Source organism: Diplotaxodon limnothrissa, linkage group LG13, assembly GCF_057381915.1.
Source record: "Diplotaxodon limnothrissa isolate DT_005_m linkage group LG13, D_limnothrissa_male_GT1.1, whole genome shotgun sequence".
NCBI classification, from domain to species: Eukaryota; Metazoa; Chordata; class Actinopteri; order Cichliformes; family Cichlidae; genus Diplotaxodon; species Diplotaxodon limnothrissa.
In genome coordinates this window covers 13,083,648-13,096,287 of record NC_140608.1, presented here as the reverse complement: position 1 = coordinate 13,096,287, position 12,640 = coordinate 13,083,648, and the positions used below count along the sequence as shown (strand labels likewise).

Here is a 12,640-nt window from a genome sequence, read left to right as displayed (position 1 = left end):
AGAAAGAGTGACACCATGTGGAGACACTGTGGAAATGCAACCGCAACCTTGTCTTGAGGTAAACATGCCAACACATTAACCCACATAACCCACCAGTTGTGTGTCAGCAATACGGCATCCATCTAGAAAATAATGGACTTTGTCATAAATCTCTGTACTCCATTGACTGAACACCACAAGGTAGTCAACAACCTTTATTTATCCATATATGTGCCACTCAGAAACTGGGAAGAGGTGTTACAGGATTTGCCCTTAAGAGAAGTCTATATGGATCTTTTACATGTTTTCTCTCTACAGTGAGGCCATTGACAAAAATGAAGGGGCAAAAAAAATAGACAATATGGTAGTAACAGTGTAAACACATGGTAATATACACAAAAGCAAAAAAAGCAAAAAAATAGGTATCAGTGACATCAAATTAAAATGTAGGGTAAAGTTAGTATGAATAAGAACAAAAGACTCCTGGAACCCCTAACTTTTTTTTCTCAACAGCTCGGCATACATTTCTACATAGCATGCAATAAGGCACCTATCTAACACAAGGAAGAAACCTATGCTACAGTGAAGCACAACTGTTATTGAAATAAAAAGAATATTGCTCACCAAAATGTTCACTCTGATAAAAACTGTATCTCTCTCATTCCCTTTCATATAGCCCAAGCCGTATCTAAAAAAATACATCAGTTTGTAAAAGATATTTTACACAGAACAGTAAATAGAACGCTATCCGTTGGACATTGGAAAATCTTGTAAAAGTGAGATTTTCTCATGTAGTCTTTTAGTATACACAATCTTTTTTCTCTCTCCATTTAGATCAAATTGTGATAGTTCGCAGATCAACATGAGTAAGAGTTACCTATATGCTATACACAGGTAATTGAATTAGTCTCCAAAGGATTAAAGTGTGATGTTGCATTTAATGTACATTTGGTGCTTGGGTACAGAGGAAACCGCACGGTAAATAATTAGGACACGGCTCATGTTGGAATATGCTACCCATTAGGTTTTTATTTTCTATTATGCATTTCTTTATGGCTAAACCGCAGGTCATAATAGACAGTGTGTCAGCCAGCCAGTATTGCTCTCTGTACAGTCTATGCAGCAACGCCAACTCATCATAGACATACAAAATAACAACCTTATAAATATACAGGATGGCTCAAGTCTGGTGGAGCCCAATGTCAAGAACAAGCTGCAACTGAACACCTGCAACAATTTGATCTCCAGCACTTTAAAAAAAAAAAAAAAAAAAAAAAAAATGGAGACAAAGTGGAGCTTACTATCAAAAATGTAATCTTTTGAAACATCACACTAGTCACCTATACATATATATAAAAGAAAATCAATATTATTTACATTGGATTTCTGATATTTGCTTCACATGGGTTGTGTGAGAGAAAACGAAAGAGCTATTTAAATCGAAACAGTTCTCGTTCACCAATTGTGTCGGTAACCTTGGATAAAGTTGCAGCTGAAAAGCTTATTTGCCCACCTGAAGGTGCATGACTGAAAAACCATCCAGTGGGCGAAACACATTTCCCCCCCAACGCTCCCCCAGGTAACAAATTTATCATGTAGATCTTCAAATCACATTTTGTTTTCTTTAAAAGTGTTCGAAAAGAGGTCCTGGAGCATGTGAAGCATAATCACAAACAAGAATAGAGACTTCTTCAAGAATCTATTATTATACCCTCTTTAAACTGAGCACAAAGCCCCGGGTTCAGCTCTGAATTATAGGTTGCAGTCTTTCAGGCCAAGCCGCGTCCTTTTGAAGACTTGTGTGTTACGGTCCATCCATTCTCAGCTGCTCCACTTCAGCGTCATGTGCTTACCTGACCTCTCCTGTCTATAGAAGCTGGGTCTGGCATTTCCTGTCATGTGGTAATATCAATGAAGAGAACATTGGTAGAACATAAATGAGGATAGGATAAGTGAGGGTTTCTTGGGAGCGGGGGGAGCCGCGTTGCATGGGACCACATGTGAGGGTGGGAAAAGGGTGCTCACTGGTCTACGTGGATCCTATGATGTCTGGAGAGGGAAGAAGAATGGTTAAAGCCTTTTCCACATTGGGAGCATCTGTATGGCTTTTCAACCGTCAGGATGCGCTGCTTTGGGAAGGTATTGTTGGGGAATCCCTTCCCTGTGGGGATGGTGGTGTACTGCTGCTGTTGTGCCTGCGGTGGTTGCGGCTGCTGCTGTTGTTGCTTGTTCTCCAAGTGAACTCTCTGATGCCTTGCAAGCGAGGAAGAGTGATTGAATCTTTTGCCACAGTGAGCACAGGTGTAGCTCTTTCCCTCAGAGTGGACTCTTTGGTGCCGCGACAAGGAAGAGGAATGATTGAAGCCCTTATCACAGTGGTGACACATGTAGGGCTTCTCTCCCTGCTGGTGCACTCTCTGCTTTGGGGGAGTGCCGTAGGTCATGGGTTTCCCAGGCTGAGGTGGAGAAAACACTGGATTCTGCAGGTGTGTCTTGTGATGGCGGGAGAGTGAAGAGGAGTGATTAAAGCCCTTGTTGCAGTGTCTGCAGGTGTAGGGCTTGCCTCCGGCATGGACTTGCTGGTGCTTCTTCAGATGACGTTTGCGGACAAAACTCTTCCTGCACATGTTGCATTTGTACGGTTTCTCGCCCGAGTGGATCCTCTGGTGCTCTCTCAGAGTGGCGGCTGCAGCAAAACACTTCCCGCACTGTGCGCATCGGTGGGGTTTGTCTCCAAGAACGACCGCAGCATGGGTCTTCTGGTGCTGCTTCAGGTTTGAAGATGTAGCAAAGCCTTTGCCACACTGCCCACAGGTATATGGCTTCTCACGTGCGTGCACCTCCTGGTGTTTTTTCAGATGCCTTCTGCGGACAAAGCTCTTCCGACACTGAGTGCACTTGTAGGGTTTGTCCTCTGAATGCATCTTCATGTGTTCCCTTAGGGTGATTGCAGCTGCAAAGCTCTTACCACACTCTGAGCATCTGTGGGGCTTGTCTGGCAAATGAATCATCTGATGAGACTTAAGGCTGAAGGCATCAATAACATCTTTGCCCATCATCTCAACTCCTGGAGAGACATAGGGCTTCTCTTTCATGTGAATTTTCATATGCTGCTTGAGACTGGCCTCTACAGCAAAGCTCTCACCACAGTGGACACAGATGTAAGGGTTGAGGTCCTTGTGGATCTCAAAGTGCTGGTGAAGATCAGCTATGCTGCCAAAAATTTCCCCGCACTCGTTGCACTGCAGGCCATGGGCTTCATGTATGATTACACCGTTTTCAGACTCAACTGTCAGCTCCCCGCCATGGTCAGACTCCACTTTTACCACATGTTCACTTTCCGTCTTAAGCAGCACCTCTCCCAGCAGAGCCTCGTTTCCCGTCGTCTTGATTTCAGCTCCAGTGAAACAGTGCATGTCACCATGTTCCACTTTAATGTAATCATGGTCTGTCTCGGCTACAATTGCATCCACACACGCTACAGCTCCGAGCTCTGTCCCCAGTCCCTGGATCTTTAAGTCTGAACCGTGGATTTCCAGCTCTAATCCACGCTTTTCTTCTGTCATAATCTCAGTTTCTGCTCCATAGTGAAGGTCGACATGGCTGTGGGCTATGACACACTCCGACCCAAGTGTGTCAAGGCCGGGTGTGTCACATTCAGTCTCTGACTCGGCCATGAGAACACACTCCAACCCCACGACCTCCGTTTTCTTGCCGGATGATGACCTACTAAAGAATCGGGGGGATAGACCTTTGTCTTGTGTTGTGCCGCGCTGTTGCTCTTGTTGTCAAGCAGACCTGTGAGAGTAGAAAATAAACAATTTATTTTAGATAACTGTTCACAGCCAAAGGCATTTGGTAAAGAAAAACTTTTGCTTGACTGTCACTTATAAATGTAATGAAATTTTAAGTAGGAGTCTAAGTCTGGGTGACAGATCATGGCAAAGTTTACTAACTTTGGTAAAATTGTAGATTTGCTGAACTTGAAAACGGAGTCCTTAAAATGGTGGGTTTTCTGGAAACTTTTGGGCTTTCAGGGAGCACCAAAAGTTGGACTGAAAGACAAAATTAGAGCAATATTATTAATCAAAACATGAAGTTTGACCTCGATTACCTCGTTTTCATAATAACAACTGAAATCCAAAACAGTAACTGACACTAAAATTCAGTTAATCACACAGCACCAGCCCAGTTTCAGCCAACATAGTCGAGTCATTTCTGAAAAAACAGGATAATTGAATAAACAGAATATCAGCACTCACTAATAAGTATACTCTAAGTATTAATTGTTGAGCAAGACGTGTACACTATGAGCAGACATCAGATCTATTATTTAACAAATAAAACAAGAGTAAAGTGAATAGTTCATCCATTTAATACAAGCACATGGCAATCACATGGGAAGTGTGAAAGTATGACCACTGTTCAGTTCTGTCCCTTTTACAAAAACGTGTTTTCTGTTACAGTTGCACAGTTTACATTGGATAAGTGGAAAAAAATTGATAGATCCATCATTGGGAGGATTTAAAGCCATACCAAAAAAAAAAAAAAGATTTAATACTGAATCAAACATACACAGCCTCTCCAAATTATAAGTTAAATAAGACAGTTTTCACACCAACAGTCAGGTTTAATCTAGTTAGACAAGGTAAGCAAAAGCAAATCTTGGTGAACATAATTTTGCCACCTAGTCTCCAGGTAAAGATCACTGTATGTCCAGGATATACAGTCATGACCTCCACAAACACAAAAAGCAGCACAAACAAACGATGGTGACTCGTTTGTTTAACAGATGATCGGCAAGACAAGAGGGGCCACAATTGGATTTAAGTGTATTTGTATATTGTACTATACAACCACTGGCCTAAGGTAATGGGTTTTAAAACGGCTCAATCTTTAGCATTATGCTCAGAAACTGTGCATGAATAAAGTGGTGGGGCAGGAGTATTATAATGTTTTCATGCCTGCACTCCTCATCTCACATAACCTGATAATTTCAAATACTACTAAGAAAGGTTTACCGACAATTTGCTAGCCAAGTTAGCGTAGACTTCCTCAGCTAACAAATGTTAAAACCCAACTGAACATCATAATCAGACTCGCAATTCTATCTTAATCCGCAAGCAAAAAACTTGGCTGGCCTACACTTGTCGCTTATCTGCGCAGTTCATTGTGAGTCATAACTGAATACATCTCGAAATAAGAACGGGACATCTAAACAGCAGGGTTTTGTTATTAAACATTTAACTGCTGGTTGCTAGCCTTCCAAATAAGCTACAAATAGCCAATATAGCCGCTAGTTAGCTGGCTACGGTCGATGGGAGACTGGTTAACGATAAAACAGCATTGTGTTAGCTGCTAATGTGTTCACGATTTAGCCAGCTAACTAGCTTCAAGGAAAACCTCACCAGAGTAATTGTAGCGAGAAGTCCATAAACAGCGAAATACTTACACCAAACCAGCACTGAATTTTGCGCTCAAGTGCAATTTATGACAACGACCGACGCGGAAATTCTCCTTGTGCGAGTATTAACAGGCCATCTTGTTGTGCCACACCAGCACTTCCAGGCTAGCCAAGATTACACACTCGCCTAAGATGGCTGCCGCTTGCTAATGGTAGCTGCACTAGCTTCCGCCATTCTAAACATTAAAATTAGAGCGATCTCGACAGCGCTATGCTCACAAAGATTAACCAAGAGTGCTCAGGAAACCACAGAGACAACCATAAATCATAGTTTGAGCGCTAGTAACGTTATCGCACAACACCAACGCCGACGACGAGTTGGTTAGCACGCTAAGCGCCACACCGTGATTTCCAGTCAGGAGTGGGCTAGCTGAAACAAAGATGGCTAACCATGAAAGCCCGAAACGGTGTGCGAAAAGCCCGGGAAAGGACGTCTTTTACGCAGACAAGAACGTCTCGAAACACAAATCCGCCGCCATATGCAGCTTGAAATGAATTATACGGACAAAAACAACCAAGAAAAGCCGTTTAATCGCTACTTGAAAGGACACGATGAGTCTTGGCTACAAACCCGAAGCACTCCTTCACTGCGGCAGCAGTCGACAAACCGCACGCACGACTCCAATGGCGGCCTTGCTGATGTTAGCAGCTATCCAGCCGAGACATTATTAGCGTGCTGGCTAGATAGCCACGATGCCAAGCTAACCCCCAGCTAATCCAGTCTGCTAACACAGTTAGAGCCTACACTCCAGTTTAGTTATATAGCCTGTAGATAGTAAAACACTGGAGCGGAAGCTTTACTAAACCGCCCATCCGACCATGTTTAAGTGTGGTTTCGCATGCAAAGACAAACTGCAAGCAAATAGAAAGAAATACAGACGAGTTGAGTCTGCAGCAATCGCAAACAGCAATCAAAAAATAGCCTGGATAGGAATCGAACCTGAAATAGTCTTTTATACCAGTGTGTTGCTGTGCTTGCCTGCTGTTCTAGCAGCACATAATGTCACAAGCAGTGCCAGCCCGGGCCTGTATTTTTCCATCTCAAAGTTCAGAACCCGAGGCGCACAAGACACACCGCTGACTAAAATAACGATAAAAACTACGATATATTAAGCTGAACACAAACGACCCTCTATGCCTCTCTGCCGTTGCTGCTATTGATGCCAGAGTATGCTGAATTTAAACGATATAACACATCATTAGGAATAAAGGATCACGGCTGTTTAAACGTGTAAATTCTTGCAGGCCCGCACCCACCTTTCTGTCCGCTTACTTTGTGACTGCTGAAAAGAGAATTTTAAAAAGAGAGAAGCGTTGCAAACTGTATGTAGTAAGCCTGGGTAGACTGCTCAGTATCTTCCTCCCTCTCTAGCACTCTCTCTCTCTCTCTCTATGCCTGTGTGTGTAGCTGGCGCCACAGCTCATCTGGCGCCAACGTTGGACAACCGACGCACTTTAGCGAAAGCAACCATTGTCCTTTCAACGCAGCACGGAAACCACAATCACCCCCTACAGGCTGGGAGTCGACAATGCACCACAGACACAAGCCTGGAGATTTCCTTTACGGTTTTTAGTTTGCAGTGTTTATCCATAACAGTGGCTCTGACGTTATTTTACTGTATTGTAACAAAGTTGAATATGAGGTTTATATCAGTTCACCTGCTAATGTTCCTGTTTCTTCCACCCCCCAAAAAAGGCAAGCTATGACAATACAGATCAATAAAATAAAATATGATGTGAAAAAAAATACTCTAACATGGCAAAAAAAAAAAGTGCAATAAATCTAAATTCAAAAAAGTTTTTTTAAGCCTAAATAAATAATTGAATATATAAAGCTGTATTTGTGTGGTCCTCAAGCTCAGGGCCTTTACCATTGGCCAAGTATATTAGCTGTTCCTAGCACTGCACTCCTTTGGACAGATGCCGGAATCTGCTGCAGCCACTTTTCCAGTTTCCAGCTCCTTCCATAAAATCCACATCTGCTCCAGTTGTTCCTTCAGTTCCTGGTCCCTGCTTTGTAACCATATTATGTGGATAGTGTAGTGGCAGCTTTACAGTCTCTGGAACAACAGGTTGGAGACCAAATACTGGTCAGGGCATGTATCCAGTAAAGGTCCCCAGAGTAGATCCTCAATTATCCTAAATTCCCTCAGGGCACAAGCAAGGGACACATAACTAACAAGGTCAGAAGAACCACTGCAAACTACTAAGAAAAAGGCTACTGTTACACTGATAATATAGCACTGATTGAATGCTACTATGCCAGTCAGCCGACCAAAATGAGGGCAGGTGTTGGACTGAAAGCAAGAAAATGCAGATACATCTGTGTCTGGACGATATCTGCTCATAATACTCGGTCTACCAGTTAGGGCTGTAATAGCTTCTTTGTAGGTGATCATATTCACTCAAAAACATAATCAGGACATAATACAGGGGGAAGAGTGGGCAGCTATGAAGAGAAAGAAGAGTTTAAAGGCAGTTGGTCCAGATGACTTACCTGTGGAGGTACGGAGGTGTACATGAGAGAGGGTGGTGGACTTTGTAAACAGACTGTTTTGCACAGTATTGGAGAGTAAGAGGATGTCTGAGGAATGGAGAAGAACTGTGGTGGCACTAATTTTCAATACAGGTGATGTGTAGAGCTGTATACTAAATTACTAATAACTAAATGAGTAAATTATTATTACTTTCTTATGGGTTTTATTAACATTTCATTGTAATTTTTTGCAGCCAATCATTGCAACAGACACAAAGTAGCAAGACTTCAGGCAGATATTTGATGCATAAAGTGACAAAGAAAAAAAACGAATCTACAGAGATGAGTCAGAACAAAATCCTTTCCCCATAAAAATGTCTGAAAATAATAATTAATTAGAAAATCAAAGATAAAATCAATCAAACAAACAAAAATGAAATGGAGAAGTTTAAAAGGTTAATATAATATAAACATCATCATCAGGTCAGCAAGGTTCTTTAAGTCATCTGGATATAATAGTCACCAATGACCCCCTTTGGACTTTTACATAGAAATGATTGTATGTATTCTGTCACTGATTACAACTGTTATTGCCAACATATTCCTAAACGATTATAATTCTTATTTGAATGTTCAATTTGCTGACTTCTACATTTACAAATATTTGCTTAAAACATACTGAATTAGTTTGTCACAGTGAAAAGATGATGGGTGGGGGAGTTGTTAGGCAAATTTAGCCTGAATATTAGCGCAAAATTCTGTAGGGAAAATATCAAAGCGAACACCTTCTTGCAAACTGTAGGAGATGTGAGACTACACTGTATACCTGTCACTCAAAAAATGCAGAAAGATGACAAAGGGTTAAAAAAAATCAAAATGGCTTTTTGTTTTTTTGTATGACACTAGTCTTTTTTTTTTTAATGGAAATCCATCGGCTTTGGGGGGAATTATCAACTACTGGCACAGCAGTCTAGATGCTTCTATTATATTTTCACAATGCACACATGTAGATTTGGTGTAGTAAAGAAGGAATCCCACAAGATGATGCTGTTTTCCCCTTCACATTGTTGATGAATGTTCTGTTAGTGAGAGTGGCATTAAGTATGGTTACATATAGAGGTCTATAAAACACAACCATAACAAATGAATTCTTCAACAGTCTAGCTAGTAATTCTGACACTTTTATATTTAGTTATTAAGTTCATCAGTAAGTAGTCCTTTTTTTATTTCCTTTTCTCTGTCTCACTTGTCTTTATTTCAGGCACCACCCATTCTTTGATTATTTAAAGTCCAACTAGGAATACTGGTTTTACAAAGAGAGCGTATTACATAGCAGACATTCTGTTACTCACAGCTTTTGTCACGCAGTTTCAGTGTAGCGATCAACTTCAGGAGCTCCTTGTAGATTCCTTGCGCTGCTTACTTTCAGTCAAGTCTTTTCTTTAGCTGCTCATCTCATCAGATTTCCTAAAAACTTCACACAGCCGCTGAACTTTAATCACCTGTGGATTGTTTTCTTTTCTAAATATATTTTTTATCTCCTGGTAAGAAAATGTCACACAGCGGGAGCCTGGATTTGGACAGATACACCAGCTTGGATAAATCTCGTCGACCCAACAGTCGCAGCCAAGCCAGGACCCTGGCCAGGAGCGGGGACGTCCTGTGCGACTTCTGCACAACAAAGAAGCAGAAAGCTGAGAAGTCCTGCTTGGTGTGCCTGGCATCCTACTGTGAGACTCACGTCCAGTCTCACTACAACTACCCTACCCTGATGAAGCACAAGCTGGTCAAAGCTACGGGTCAGATGAGAGAGAAGCTCTGCGCACAGCATGACAAGCTGCTGGAGGCTTTCTGTCGCACTGATGAGACATCTGTGTGCGTTTTGTGCATGATGGATGAACACAAACACCATGACATCGTCCCGGCTGGCACTGAGAGGACTGAGAAACAAGTAAGTGGCGAAAGCAACACTGTGAACACAGCAAATAAGTTATCGACAATCCACTAATGACTAGTGATGGCTTCTTTCTTGTCTTTGCTGCTATAGAAACAACTTAGTGTTACGCTGCACAAATCCCAACAAAGGATTGATCAGAGGGTTAAAAAGTGGCAAGACCTCCGACAGGCTGTCGAATCACTTAAAGTAAGTCAGAAAGTTGCCTCGTGCAAGTCACACTAATCTAACTATAACAATTAAAATATTATTTTTAAAAGTAACCGTTTTTAACTCATGATGTGAAAAAATCTTCCTCTCCTTTGTATCTCACCAGCATTCTGCTCAAACAGTCTTAGAGGAAAACGAGCGCATATTCACTGAGCTTCTGCTTTCCATCGAGAGAAAGTATATTGAAGTCAAGGAAATGATCCGCACCCACGAAAGGACCACCGTGACCCAGGCCGAAACACTGCTGGATCGTTTAGAAGAGGAGATTACTCTGCTGAAGAAGAAGCACAATGACCTGGAGTTGCTTTCACACACTGATGATCACATACACTTCCTACAGGTGAGGCTGGCGACCCCAACCAAGATAACATATGGTGCGAAAGTCAGGGGTCTTTGGAGAAAAGAGTAAAAATATTCACTGTCTAGTATGTCTCATGTGTCTTCTTCTTCTTCTTCTTTTTCCCGCCAGAGTTGGCAGTCCCTGTCAGGCCCCTCGGGATATGAAGATCTCAACAAAATCAGAGTCGCACCCTATTACTCCTTTGATGCTACCAAGAGAGCCATCTCTGCACTGAAATTACAAGTGGAAGAAGTCAGCAAAGTTGAAATGAGCAAAATCTCAGGAGCAGGTGAACAGACTTGCCTTTTTTCATCTCAGATAGCGCAGATGATATGTGCTTTTTTCTGTTGTTTCTTAATCTGCTGTTGTGTATGTGCATTTTTAATTTGCCTTCACAGTGAAGGAAGTCCACATCACAGAAGAAAATGAAGAAAGAAAGTCAAGAAGAGAATCCGTGCTGAGGGAGGAACCAAAGATAAGAGAAGAACCAAGAGCAAGAGAAGATTTCTTGAGATGTGAGTTACCGGATTCATTTTTGTAACCTTCCTTCAGCCTATCTGTAAATCTTCAGCACCAGCATTGCATTTACAGAAAATCCTACTTACATACTGTCATGGGAAGCACATTTTGTATTTTATCTAATGTTAAATAGCTCCAGTTACTGTTTCATGCATGGATATGCAGCTCTGTGTGTGAAATGACCGAAACTTGCAGTGGGAGGTATGCTGGTGGCAGAACTGGTTTGGTGAAACATAAGGAAGCAAAGTTACTTAAGTAAATACAGGTGTTCCTGCTTTGATGGCACCTATAAAAACCTTTGAATGAGCTGATTCATGGGAGCTAGAAACCTTTTTTAAAGGTATAATCACAATTGTTACCATACTCAGGCACATATCTCTCATTGATATATAACAAAAAACAGGGACAAAGGACAGTATATCAACATATGTTACATACCTGATGAACTGGTGTGAATAGTGCTATGTGTGTGTGTGTGTCACCGCTCATAGGTCTTTGAAACTGTGCTTTGACGTGGCAAGGAGGAGTAAGATGGAGTCCAGGGAAAAAAGCTGTTCCTCAGTCAGTTACTGTGATGATGTATTGTCCTGAACTATTCACAGGGAGTGTCAAGGGTGTGGTAGGACTTTGAATATACTGCTGGCCCTCTTTGTCAGATAGCTAGCATAGATGTTATCTAGGCTCAGAGAAGAGAAGAGTGTTCCAGTTCATCAAGTATTTTTTCTTTGCAGAATAGAGTTTTGGACTTGTTTTTCTGCTGTGTTCAGATGCTGGTCAGCTGATTCTGGATGTCAACACTGTTCACCCCAACCTTCACTTGTCTGAGGGTAACAGAGCTGCCACGATGAAGAATGAACCCAAGAACTACCCTGACCACCCTGACCGATTTGACCACTGGCAGCAGGTGAGGTTTCACATTAAACAGGATGAAAGAGAGAGTTGATCAAATTATTAGGGGAAAAAAGTAATTTCTATAGTTTGTGAAATCATGCCTTTTAAGCTTTCATTTCATCCTTTCTCTTCCAGGTGTTGTGCAGGGATAGTGTGATTGGGACTCGTTGCTACTGGGAGGTGGACTGGAAGGGAACAGAGATAGATGTGGCTGTTACCTACAGAGGAATCCGTCGTAAAGGGAATGCCAATGAATGCAGCTTTGGCTGGAATGACAAGTCCTGGAGTCTGTACTGCTCTGACTCCAAATTCTCTTTTGTGCACAACAACAAAAGCACAGACATCACAGCTCCGGTGTCTTCTCGTATTGGCGTGTACCTGGACCATGCAGCAGGAACACTGGCATTTTACAGTGTCTCTGATGGCATGCGTCTTTTGCACAAGATCCAGACCACATTTAAAGAGCCACTCTACCCTGCATTCAGTGTGTGGGGCTTTGGTACGAGTATAAGACTGTAAGATATTCTTCAGACTTACATTCTCCTTAAATCTGTGACATCTAGCACGTGGCGTTTGAGTCATTTTTGCTGGTTTTATCTTCTTTTATTTAACTTTTTCCTGATAAGTCTTTTTATGAGTGTTTTGGTTACAGGTTGCTCTTTTAAGGGAAATTAAGATATAACGGGTGCCATTAGTAAGTAGAAAAACATTAAATCATTGATCAGGATGCTTTCTCACGTTTTCTTTCTTTCTCTTTATTATGTTAATGTATTATATATTTACATCACTGACATGTTGCACATGTCT

General features: G+C 41.8%; 2 protein-coding genes across 4 annotated transcripts; one reads left to right on the top strand and one right to left on the bottom strand.

Moving 5' to 3' along the window:
- Positions 1-206: 206 nt before the first annotated feature.
- LOC146619956 (uncharacterized) lies at positions 207-6,868 on the bottom strand. Of its 3 annotated transcripts, none has more exons than XM_085369247.1 (3): positions 6,701-6,868; positions 3,936-4,034; positions 207-3,777 (listed from the first exon to the last, which is right to left on the bottom strand). In XM_085369247.1, the coding sequence occupies exon 3, from the start codon at positions 3,654-3,656 to the stop codon at positions 2,001-2,003; it is 1,656 nt and encodes a 551-aa protein (XP_085225373.1). In that variant the 5' UTR covers positions 3,657-3,777; positions 3,936-4,034; positions 6,701-6,868; the 3' UTR covers positions 207-2,000. The 3 variants fall into 3 exon arrangements, with proteins under 3 accessions (XP_085225373.1, XP_085225375.1, XP_085225376.1); XM_085369249.1 differs by having other exon boundaries at positions 6,717-6,868; XM_085369250.1 differs by lacking the exon at positions 6,701-6,868 and adding an exon at positions 5,432-5,876.
- Positions 6,869-9,471: 2,603 nt separating this feature from the next.
- On the top strand, positions 9,472-12,352 carry ftr14l (finTRIM family, member 14-like). The gene is made up of 7 exons (XM_085369243.1): positions 9,472-9,870; positions 9,967-10,062; positions 10,190-10,423; positions 10,553-10,712; positions 10,822-10,938; positions 11,710-11,846; positions 11,969-12,352. Exons 1-7 carry the CDS (start codon positions 9,472-9,474, stop codon positions 12,350-12,352), a joined length of 1,527 nt encoding a protein of 508 aa, XP_085225369.1.
- The last annotated feature ends 288 nt before the right edge of the window (positions 12,353-12,640 follow it).

Bases quoted from the DNA above. Each gene is read 5' to 3' on its own strand.
- ftr14l (XM_085369243.1), top strand. From the start codon at position 9,472: ATGTCACACAGCGGGAGCCTGGATTTGGACAGATACACCAGCTTGGAT. The intron at 9,871-9,966 runs GTAAGTGGCGAA...TTGCTGCTATAG, and splicing joins CTGAGAGGACTGAGAAACAA to AAACAACTTAGTGTTACGCT. The intron at 10,713-10,821 runs GTGAACAGACTT...TTGCCTTCACAG, and splicing joins GAGCAAAATCTCAGGAGCAG to TGAAGGAAGTCCACATCACA.
- LOC146619956 (XM_085369247.1), bottom strand. From the start codon at position 3,656: ATGGCCGAGTCAGAGACTGAATGTGACACACCCGGCCTTGACACACTT.